General features: G+C 39.9%; 1 protein-coding gene across 3 annotated transcripts in view; it reads right to left on the bottom strand.

The window, feature by feature from the left end:
* Window positions 1-12,128, bottom strand: part of LOC117253096 (uncharacterized) — a 56,756-nt gene that overhangs the window by 29,124 nt on the left and 15,504 nt on the right. For 2 of the 3 annotated variants that reach the window (XM_078168295.1, XM_078168293.1), the window contains 12 exons: window positions 11,749-11,794; window positions 11,595-11,647; window positions 10,685-10,730; window positions 10,514-10,566; window positions 3,889-4,360; window positions 3,715-3,767; window positions 2,089-2,134; window positions 1,932-1,984; window positions 1,256-1,301; window positions 1,093-1,154; window positions 182-227; window positions 9-61 (listed from right to left, as the gene is read on the bottom strand). In XM_078168295.1, coding sequence (XP_078024421.1) covers window positions 9-61; window positions 182-227; window positions 1,093-1,154; window positions 1,256-1,301; window positions 1,932-1,984; window positions 2,089-2,134; window positions 3,715-3,767; window positions 3,889-4,360; window positions 10,514-10,566; window positions 10,685-10,730; window positions 11,595-11,647; window positions 11,749-11,794 — 1,029 coding nt within the window. The remainder of the gene's footprint in view (window positions 1-8; window positions 62-181; window positions 228-1,092; window positions 1,155-1,255; window positions 1,302-1,931; window positions 1,985-2,088; window positions 2,135-3,714; window positions 3,768-3,888; window positions 4,361-10,513; window positions 10,567-10,684; window positions 10,731-11,594; window positions 11,648-11,748; window positions 11,795-12,128) is intronic. The other variant, XM_078168294.1, reaches the window with a different exon arrangement.

The following is a 12,128-nucleotide window of genomic DNA, read 5'->3' as shown; positions in this document are numbered from 1 at the left end:
TTTCATACCTTCCCAGATTCATTGTCAGTTTCTTGAACATCTTGTTGATGGATATCTGAAGCTGTAAACACATTTTTAAGTTTTATAACAAATTAATGTTGTTTGGATGTTCAGGGAGTCTTGACAGAAATAGCGATGATGATGATGATGATGATGATAAAAAAATCTAATTGTAGATCACCTTTTCCAGCTCGACCTCTTTCAGGTTTACTTCAGGTAAGTTGAAACTGCAGCCGGAGACACAGAAGGGTTTTTTTAATAAGTTCAACAGGGGACAAGCAACGGCACAGGTATACTGGCTTCACAAAAACTCAGACTGAAATATATATATCGGTGATTTTGGGGTTCAAGCCAGCTTGGGCCATTTGACGTTGAGAGCTGTGACAGTTTATGACACCTGCAAAAAAGATAACTAACAAACAGTTATTCATTTAAAACAACTTTTGCACATGGCAGTTTTAAGGTAAATTTACACACGTGGTTCAACAGTTATGAAACAGATCCTGCAGGTTTTGTAATGACTGGACATACAATTTCTGATTTATAATATGAATTGTTGTATACTGCACTTTAAGTATGACTACAATAATACATAGATATGATATGGATAAAAGAAGATACAATGATAGAAAAATTTAACCTTACAAACATGATTCTCGGGCAAATTCTGCAGTGTTTTTTCGGTCTGATTTATAAATTGAGATATGGATTTGTATTCTGGATGGAGATCAGCAATAATGATATCCTTGAGATGTCTAAGTCACACTGAATGATATCAATATATGTTTCATGTCAGTCTGTTCACATTTCACTGAGTTTTGAAAAACAGAAGGAGGGAGAATTTTGACACAGAATGTGGCAATAGCTCAAAATAGATGTGGAACCTGGGCTAATGTAAAGACCTGATCCAAGTTTGACACAGCAGGGTGATCCAGATCACTCCGTAAATCTGAACAGGATACCAGCAGTGTCCCAACTATTTGGATTTTCTGGTGTTGCTAGGGCAACATTAAATCCCAGTGATAGTGCTTTTTAAGGGAAATAAAAGAGTCAGTTATTTTCACTGATAACAGATGTCCTCATCTTTCTTACATTTCATACCTTCCAAGATCCTTTCTCAGTTTCTTAAACATCACGTCAGTGGATATCTGAAGCTGTAACCACATATAAAAAAATAACAATAATCCATTTGGATGTTCAGAAAGTGTTGACAGAAATGATGATCATAAAAAGAAAATCAAACAGTAAAGATTACCTTTTCCAGCTCCACTAGTGTCAGCTTTATCTCAGGTAAACTCAAACTACAGTAGAAGACACAGGAGGATTTTTAGCAGTTCAACAGGAGACAACCAGCGGAAGAGGTTAACTGACTTCACACAAACTCAGACTGAAAATGATCCGACTCAAGTCAAATCACTACAAAGTATAATAAATTAAAAATATATATATTTAAAAATGAAAATATGAAAAACTTCAAGAAAAAAATGAAATGGCAAACAATAAATAAATACACAAAGAAGAAATAAAAAGATAGAATTAAGTCAGTTTTCAATTACATATAAATTAATATAATACATATACGGAAAGGTAAAAGAAAGGTCTGAGTTATGAAGAACAGAAGGAGGGAGAATTTTGACTCAAACTGCAGCAATGGGTCAATATTTATGTTGACTCTTCCCTAATGGAAAGGGTGATTCAAAGCAGGGTGATTCAGATCACTCAGTAAACCTAAAACCTGTCCACTGTTAAGCAGCAGCGTCCAATCAAGTGTTTGGATTTTTAGTGGCGGGCCAAGTCATATTAAAAAGTTACAGCTAAAGAGCGATAACATTTACACTGACAATAGACTCTCCTTCACCTTCTCCTCATGTTCTGCATTATCTCAATTCTCCCTCTCTCCTCCTTCTCCTTTTCCTCCTCTCGTTTAATACCTTCCCAGATCCTTCGGCAGTTTCTGGAACATCTCTTTTATTGCCATCTGAAGCTGTTAAGACATTAAAAACATGTTCATACTGTAGACAGCAATCATGATGATGATTGTGATAAAAAAAAAATAAAAAAATAAAAAAATTAAACAGTGTAGATTACCTTCTCCAGCTCCTCCAGTGTCAACTTTATCTCAGGTAAATTCAACCTATAACAGAATACACCGGAGGAATTTCATTAGTTCAGCAGAAGGCTGCCAGCTGCACAGGTTTACTGACTGAGTTTGTGTCTACTGACTTAACTTGCTTGTTGGATTTATTAAAAAAGAACGAATGAAAACTAAACATCTGGTGGAAAGACAACCAAACAATTGACCCACGCCACAAAAAATGGCAGAGGGAAAGGTAGTAAAACAGCTCATCTACCCGTTAAAGGGTTTTTTTTGGGGGAGTTTTTCTTATCTGCTGTGAGGGTCCTAAGGACAGAGGGATGCCGTATGCTGTAAAGCCCTGTGAGGCAAACTGTGATTTGTGATATTGGGATTTATAAATAAAATTGATTGATTGAAATTGAGTTAAAAGACACTATCACGATGGAGATTAAAGACTTCCGATCTGAGTTTAAAGCTTATTGTGTGGAGACTGACAGAGACATCAAGAAAATAATAGAACAAACTACAGAGCTAAGGCAAAAACTGGAAAGAATGGACAAAAGAGTGTATGAAATTGAACACAGAGTTGGAGAAATGCAAAACCAACAAATATCCCGACAGAAGACAAACGAGAACTTGACGACTAGGACAAAAGAAATGACAGATGGACTACTTTGAAAGTAAGTCCAGACAAAATAATATCCCCATGTACAATGTCCCAGAGAAGACTGAGAAAACAGAGGCTGATGACATGACAAGCTTTCTCGCCAACTTTTTCAGAGACTATAGAATGGACGGGGGATTTTAATATTCTCCGGGCACATTGTATCTACAGAGATAACACAGAACAAGCCAGGCCGATCATTTCAAACTTTATGAACTATGATACGAAGAAAAAATACTACAAGCAGCATGGGCAAAGAAAGTGACCCTGAAGGGAATGCGGATTTTCTTTGACCATGACTTTACAACAAAAGTGAAACAACAGAGAGCCATGTATAAACCCATGAGAGACCAGCTGAAGAAAAAATATTAAATCACATATCATTGCCCCAGCAAAGCTGAAAATCTTCAATGACGATGGATCTTCAACAATATATGATAACCCGGAGACAGCAGCTAAGGCCCTACAAGAACTGGGTAGCCTATTGCATACAACGGACCAAGACCTCACACAAGTCCACAAAAGGTTAACGAATGGAATACTGTACATACAAGGCAGACAGAGGAGATCAAACAAACTGTAGCCTACGCAGGTCCGGGTGATGAGTCACCCCCCGACACTAAGTAAAGGCTGAATGTAGAGACACGTGAGTGACACATTTAATCCCAATGGACTGAAACATGAACTATATGAAATCAAATAATGTGATAATTTAGACCAGTCTCTCTCTCTCTCACACTCTCATTCTCTCTACATATATATATATCTTACTATCTTACTATATAATAATGAACTCTGTCTGTGGGTGTGTCTGTGTGTCTGTTCCGCGTTTTTAACACAAAATTAGTATTTGCACTCATAATAGACTCAGTGCCCTCCTGCTTATAATCTTTATCACCTCACTTGTTGCCACTCAAACCTTCTCCTCATATTGTTCATCATCTCAAAACCTCCTTCGCCTCACATTTCATACCTTTGCAGATCATCTGTCAGAGTCCTCAACAGCTTGTCAATGGATATCTGAAACTGTAACCACATGTTTTATTTTTAAAACAACTTGTTTTTGTTTGGATGTTCAGAGAGTGTTTAGAAAAATAAAGATGATGATAATGATGGTGATGTTGAAAAATCAAACAGCATAAGTTACCTGTGTAAAGTCCATCTCAGGTATTTCCAATCCATAGTAGTGAGGATAATGTTGATGACCATGAGAGTGATGAGGATTATGATGATGAGGATTATGGTGATTGGGATGAGGTTGATGACCATGAGGATGGTGAGGATTATAATGATAGGGATGACTATGGTGCCTAGGATGATGTTTATGATCATGAAGTTGATGAGGGTTATGATGAGAAGGATGATGCTGAGTGGGATGAAGTTGATGACCATGAGGGTGATGAGGATTATGATGATGAGGATGATTATGATGATTCGGATGAGGTTGATGACCATGAGTATGATGACGATTATGATGATGAGGATGAGGATGATTATGGTGACTAGGATGATGTTTATGATCATGAGGATGATGTGGATTATGATGAGGAGGAGGATAATGAGGGTGGTGACCTTTTCTTACTCCAGTTTCTGTTGAGTTCATCTCATGTAACCTCAAACTACAGCAGAAGACACAGGAATATTTTCGTCACTTCAACAGTCGAGGAACAGCTGCACAGATAACTGAAGTCAAATCACTAACGATATCATCAAATAAAAAAAAAAAAAATAAATAAAACACAAGAAAACATGATAACCTTAAAGAAATTATCAAAAAATGAAAAGAATCTTAAGGTTCTCTATCTAACTTTGTTAAAATCCTTTTTATTAATAACACACGTGGCCCTCAGGTGAGCTGCAGTCAGCATCCTGTTGCTTGCACTTGCATTCTGTAGGCACGAGCAAGCAACTGGCCATCGGCCAAAACAGTGATGTGACATACACAAGACTGAATGTGATTAACTGGCACCATGATGATAGAACGCTGAAAATAAACTTAAATCATATTCCATAATTTGTTACTATTTGTTATAATGTTACTGTTCCTATATGTCATTTGAACTATAGAGTGTTCCAGGGAGCATGTTTTTCTGTAGGCTAGCATGGAAGTTAGTATCCCCTTGGTTCCCTCATCAAAAAGCCTTTGGGACTTTTCCACTGGATTTTGGATTATTGTAGAAAATAAGATCTATTTCGACCTCACTCAGACCATCACCACGGTCTTTACCGTGAATGATGCCCTCATCTCCCTATCCTCAATCCTATCAACAATGTCATGTGACTGACCTTAGGAGGCTTGGCTCGCCGCCCATAAAAGCACCCCGGTGAGCACGCCTCCTGCTCTTTGCTTCACTCGCCTCCTCCAAGACCTACGTTTTTGCCGCAGTTACACACTGAAAAAAGGAGACTGGCCATTTCATGGATTTATGTAAGCATCTTGGGTGTATTTAACACAGTTGCCTCATGTTCTAAAGTTAAGTGTAACTGTATAGTGTAGAAACTACATGATATGCAGAGAGGGTTCATGAATATGTTCAGATCATGTTGGGATCAAGTGAGTCAATAATGTAGCAATGCTAATTATCGCAATATCGCGCGCAATCTCGTTTTGCACGCTTTGCATTGTTGGTAGAAGAAGTCAACTGTCTCAGTCACGTCCAAGGGCTCGCAGTACGGTATGCCACTATTTCGGTCAGTAAGTCTGGATTTTCACATTGAATGTTGTCAAAATGTCAGCCAAATGTAGTTTAATGTCTTGAGAGTCACCATGTAACGTTAATGTTAAAAAAGTGCTGTGAGCTTATTTGCTCGCACTGTTTTATCACCATGTTTCATTTGAATTTGTTTTTTGAGCGGGAGCCGTTAATGTTACATTTAACTTAACTCTGTGGCGCTCCTAACATACTTTGGTCTTCTGTTTGAATTGGTTTGCTAACTGACTGTTCAGTTACATTGTGTGTTAACTGCACCGTAGCGTTAGTGAGATTTGGCCATTGAGCAGCCACTAACTCCTCCAATCCCCCCCCCCATCACCTAACGATGGCTGGTTTATGCAGTGTACCTAAATAAAGTTACCGGTGAGTGTTCATCATCAACATATATGTTTATTGAAATACAGTTTTGCAATGCCTAGAATTTTTTTTCTTTTTTGCTGCAGATTGACAGACAAACTCAAGTCTGTGTATCACCTGGAGTCAGCGGATGGATCGTGGGCTCAAGTTTTTGTGTCGAGAACAGGACGTTGTATTTGCTCTTATAGTTACTGTAATTATAATGCATTACAAATTTTAATGGATCGCTCAGCACATGCATACACGCACTGGCCACCTCATTAATACATCTGTGCAATTTAATACAACAACTCTGCCATAGGTTCAACTTTTATCTGTATATTTTGTCAGACAGGTGATTAATGTAATTAGTTTAGCTGGTGTGGTGTACTTGAGTGGACTATTTTGTGTTTCTGAGTGTTTCCGATATTTTGCCCCAGTCATGTATGGGAACAGATTGGACAGAATATTAGAAACATGTTCAATACAGTACTCTCCATCACTCCAGCACTATTCAATATATTAACTCTAAGTATAGCTATCATTTATCTAACCTTTTGCAATCAGTAATTGGTTTAACCAGTTACTGAAAATATTCAGAAGGAGCTGAACAATATGCTGATTGCGCCGGCACATGTGTTTCACCCTGACTCCCAGGGTGTACTGGATAAGGCTGAACAATCCCGGCGAACAAAGGATTCTGCCTGACGCACATTCAGAATCAGCAGGGCTGCAGCTGCCAGATGGAAACCTAGGGGCTCCCAGCCTGCCCTGCAGTCATCCTGGACTCGCCAGGAGCCATGGGCTTATGGCAGAAGACAGGGGATGGGGTTCCAGGCAACCTTTGCAGCGCCAGCAAGGGTCCCAGCCTTACTCCTCAGCTAGGGATGTGCCCCAGAGGAAGCGCCCACCCAAAGGTCCAGGACCTCAGGGGGGTGTCGCCTAGGGATGTGCGGGGGTCAGTCACCGAAACTTGTTCCCAGCTATGCCTGGAAAGCAAAGTTCCTAGATTGTAAAAAAAAAAAAAAAACTCACGTGCATTTCCATTAGAGTGTGGCACGGGCCGCATATTTCTGTCCGAACCCGACCGAGCCCAGCATTATTTAATTACTAAAGCACTGAGTTTGTGTCACACAGTTGTTATGATTACAGGCTATTTAACAGGCCGGGCATGCGCCATGGGTGCTCTGTGGAGAGGGAGACCTCCGTGTTTGAGACGGGAGCGGGCAGCGAGAGGCCCGAGGCTTCCAGCGCGGGGAGAGGGAGAAATATAACAAAATAAGATAAAATAGGAGAAACCTGTCTCCCTCTTTTATTTTATTTTCAGCGTTTAATCAAGGCGGAGCTGGCGGCGGGAGGTCCGAGACTTCCAGCGAGGGGAGCGGTAGAAACAAACAGCCAATGTGTGTGTTCTGTTCAGGTGTTGTCACGTAAATAACAGTGCCCAAGCATGAATGCATATAAGTATTTTTTATTACATTGCTGTGATTAATTTGAGGTAATAGTGTTACTGTAGAAATCAGAGAATCACTTTTTGTTGTTATATATTCTCAGGGAGATGATACAAGCTCTAAATCTGAAATACACACCACACACAAATGTGTATTTTCATCTAATTGTACTGTGCAACAGTTAGAATAAAGTTTTTGTATTTGTATGATTGCATTTGTGTTTATACTTGTTTAAGCAAGTATAATGAATATAATGTAGGAATCGGTAAGAGGAATCGGTAAGGAATCAGAATCGTTAAAATCCTAACGAGTCCCAACCCTAGTTGTCAGAGACCCGGCCCAGGCACAGGTGTTGGCAGAGGAAATCTTGGCCCTTCTCCAGAAGGATGCAATTATGAAAGTAGCTACAGCAAACAGTGCTTGTCCCACTGGATTGTTGAAATTATTGTTGAGACCTATTCTGGTCAAGATATCCCCATCCCAGGCCATGTGGTAGCTCACCAGAAGTGTGGCCACTTTCTGGGCTGTTTTGAAGGGGGTTCCTCTTTCAGAAATATGTGCAACTGCAACATGGAGTACTTCCTGTACCTTTTCCAGGTTCTACAGAGTCAACGTGGCATCCACTGCTCCACTGTGTTCGGCCGTGTGTTACTCTCAGCTGCTGGGCGAGGTTGTGAGGCGGTGGAGTCCTCTGTTCTTCGCGACACTGCCAGTACTAGTTATCCAAGGTAAAGACTGTGGTGACAGTCTGAGTGAGGTCAAACTAGATTGTAAGTTATGACTATAACTATGGATCTATGAGACCAAACAATGACCATCACCATCTCTTGTCACTCAGAACGGGCTGAGGCGTTCCAGCAAGAGGAGGAGGTGTGCTCACTGGGGTGCTTTTACGGGCAGCGAGCCAAGCCTCCTAAGGTCAGTCACATGACATTGTTGATATAGGATAAGGAGATGAAGGCATCATTCAAGGTAAAGACCATGGTGACGGTCATCGTTCGGTCTCATAGAGCCATAGATATAGTCATAATTTACGTTTTGTGGCAAACAAACATTTATGATACTTCCATGTTTTGTTAAAGCTCTAGTAGGCAACATTATTTTGGTATAATTGAGTAAAAATGTTATAATATCCTCTAAGCATAATTTAAATCAAGTGGTCTGAGACAAACAATAGGTTTCTGCACCTCACCATGGCTCTGTGTTCAGCCTCTAAAGAATCAGTATTGTGCTGATGTGCATCAACCAATCAAAGGTCAGCTCAGACCACTGCGTTCCTATTGGCTGTTCTACTGCATATGCACGTTCCCGTGCCGCCAGCAGAAGGGGAGAGCAAGCGGCAATGGTGAACAGTGCACCAGGTAAAATAGCTATTCCAGCACTGGCTACAACTGCCTACATGGCTAAACAAGCCAAAAAAAGGAAGACAGAACTCGGTTCCCCAGAGCCCCGGAGGGAGGGGAAGGGTGAGGTGGGGCCGGGCCCGGCCGGAGGGCGCTAGGGTTGGCCATGGGAGCGGAGCCGAGGGCTCTCCGCGGAGAGGGAGAGCCTAGCCTCGGGGGTATGTGCAGGGCGGGCTACTGGGTGGTGAGGGAGAGCTGAGGCTCGGGAGTATGTGCGGGGCCGCGAGGGAGGGATGGGGCAGGCTGTTGCGCGGTGAGGGAGAGCCGAGGCTCGGGAGTATGTGCGGGGCCACGAGGGAGAGGCTCAGGGTGGAGACGAACGAAACCTAACTCAGATGAGACTCAAAAATCAACCGTTTTCAGGCTTTCTACCTACTGCAGCTTTAAGCAGGATAATTGACAAAAATGAACAACACTTTTATATTTTTTTTTATCCTCAATACAATCCCCAGAAGTAAAAAGTTAGGCTATAAACTAACTATACCACAGTGACGTGACTCATCATCGCCACAACAGTGAGGCTGTACAGCCGTGGTTTGTGTGACGATGTTCTGTAGTCTCGTTATGCAACTTCTTAGCAACCGATTTTTAAAGACACATAAAAGCTTCAAAATTCAAGAGTGGGCTATTTACAAATGTATTTCATGTCATAGAACAAAAGCTGAAAGACTCTAAAGCTTTATTAACCACAGACCTTATCTCAGGCATCTAACCAATAAACCCATTCAAAAAACCCATTGACCTTGAGATGAGGGAACCAGGAATGGTAAAATATAACCTATTTCCTGGGTTTTGGGACTCATTCCTGGGGTGGTCTCCAGGAATCCATAATATAAACTAGCTTGCAGTTTGGAAATGACCTCATCAGCTAACGTTTCAGAGCACACAGCAGATCCATGCCTTGCAGCTAAGTTATAACTAGCTGGCTAACTGTAGCTTAGCTTAGGTTACAGGTAGTTGGGTGCCATCATTGTGCATTACTCTGGGCTATTAGAGAGCAAGTGATCGTTATACACCTCTGTATGTTACATTATTTAATGTTGGCTAAGTTAACATCATTTGTCATAATGAGTCATTAAGTATCATGGATCCCATTAAGTAGTAAAGTAATTTCAAGCTACCCAAGTGATAATGTTAGCTAGCAAGCAGGCTAAGGTTAGTCAGGTTTGATTTAGCTATGCTGCATGGATTGAGCATTGGTTGCTTCATCAAGCAACCAAACCCAGGATGGGTTTCCACTCAAGACAGTATTCTGTTACATTAGCTAGCTAGCAATTTGTTAACCTTAGCAAGCATCCTGACATTAGCTAACATTACCAGGCTAAAATTATAATATTACAATTTATTTCACATATCAGTTTTTTCTCTGAAAAAAAAAAACAAAAATCAGCACAAAGGGGGACTCAATTTATGATATCAGGCAGTGAATTTTGATAAAGTGTTTTTCAGACTGTAAATGAGAAAAAACTTGAATGGATAACGGTGATAACAATATCTTTGAGGAGTGTAAGTCACTCTGAATGATATCACTTTGTGGGTTTTTTTATGTTTGTGTGTTCACATTTCACATTTCTCATATGAAGGACAGAAGGAGGGAAAATGCTGTCTCAAAATGTGGCAATGGGTCAGAAATCAATAAACCTGGCCTGATGTTAAGACCTGATACAGGTTGGACTCAGCAGCCTGAAACCTGTCAGCTGTTAATGTGTGACTAACAGCAGCAGTGTCCACTTGTGTTGAGAGTTTTGAAGTGGTCGGGGCAGGCCCACATTAAAGAGTTGGTGCCTTCAAAGCGTAAAAACAGAATCTTTGTTTGCACTTATATTCTTCATCATCTCAAACCTCCTCCTCTTCATCACGTTTCATACCTTCCCAGATTCATAGTCAGCTTCTTGAACATCTCATCGATGGACATCTGAAGCTGTAAACATATTTTTAAGTGTTATAGCAAATTAATGTTGTTCATGGAGTCTTGACAGAAATAATGATGATGATGATGATGATGATGATGATGAAAAAAATCAAACAGTGTAGATTACCTTTTCCAGCTCCACCTGTTTCAAGTTCATTTTAGGTAAGTTGAAACTGCAGCAAAAGACATAGAAGGATTTTCATCAATTTAACAGGAGAGAAGCAGCTGCACAGGTATACTGGCTTCACAAAAACTGACTGAAATATATATATAGGCGATTTCGGGGTTCAAGCCAGCTTGGGCCATTTGAAGTTGAGAGCTGTGACAGTTTTTTGATGATTGGACAAACACTTATTAATTTCCAATAACTTTTGCACATGGCAATTTTGAAATAACTTTACACACGTGGTTCAGCAGTTATGAAACAGATCCTGCGAGTTTTGTAATGATTGGACAAATAATTTCTGATTTATAATATGAATTGTTGTATACTGCACTTTAAGTATAACTAAAAAATAAAATACATAGATATTACATTAATAAACGAAGATCCAATGATAGAGAGATTTAACCTTACGAACATGATTCTCAGCCAAATTCTGCAGTGTTTTTTCGGTCTGATTTATAAATTGAGATATGGATTTGTATTCTGGATGGACATCAGCGATAATGATATCCTTGAGATGTCTAAGTCACACTGAATGATATCAGTTTGTTTCATGTCAGTCTGTTCACATTTCACTGAGTTTTGAAAAACAAGGAGGGAGAATTTTGACAGAATGTCGCAATGGCTCAAAATAGATGTGGAACCTGGGCTGATGTAAAGGTCTGATCCAGGTTTGACACAGCAGGGTGATCCAGATCACTCAGTAAATCTGAAACCTGTCTACAGGACACCAGCAGTGTCCCAATGTGTTTGGATTTTCTGGCGTGGCTAGGGCAACATTGAATCCCAGTGATAGTGCTTTTTAAGGGAAATAAAAGAGTCAATTATTTTCACTGATAACAGATGTCCTCATCTTTCCCATGTTTCATACCTTCCAAGATCCTTTCTCAGTTTCTTAAACATCACGCCAATGGACATCTGAAGCTGTAACCACATATAAAAAATAACAATAATTCCATTTGGATGTTCAGTAAGTGTTGACAGAAATGATGATCATAAAAAGAAAATCAAACAGTACAGATTACCTTTTCCAGCTCCACTAGTGTCAACTTTATCTCAGGTAAATTCAAACTACAGTAGAAGACATAGGAGGATTTTTATCAGTTCAACAGGAGACAACCAGCTGAAGAGGTTAACTGACTTCACACAAACTCAGACTGAAAATGATCCGACTCAAGTCAAATCACTAAAAACTATAAATAACTTTAAAAACAATATTTAAAAATGAAAATATTTTAAAAAAAATTGAGAAATAAATTAAATGGAAAACATAAATAAGTACACAAATAAGAAATTAAAAAAAGAGTTAAGTCAGTTTTTAATAACATATAAATCAGGTGTGATGGGAATCCGGCACCGAGCCAGATTTCCAGTGTGTGGCGATGGGCGAGGGAAAAAAAAAAAA

Source organism: Epinephelus lanceolatus, chromosome 5, assembly GCF_041903045.1.
Source record: "Epinephelus lanceolatus isolate andai-2023 chromosome 5, ASM4190304v1, whole genome shotgun sequence".
NCBI classification, from domain to species: domain Eukaryota; kingdom Metazoa; phylum Chordata; class Actinopteri; order Perciformes; family Serranidae; genus Epinephelus; species Epinephelus lanceolatus.
Note: the sequence above shows the minus strand (reverse complement) of the source record. Positions and strands in the feature narration are given on the sequence as shown.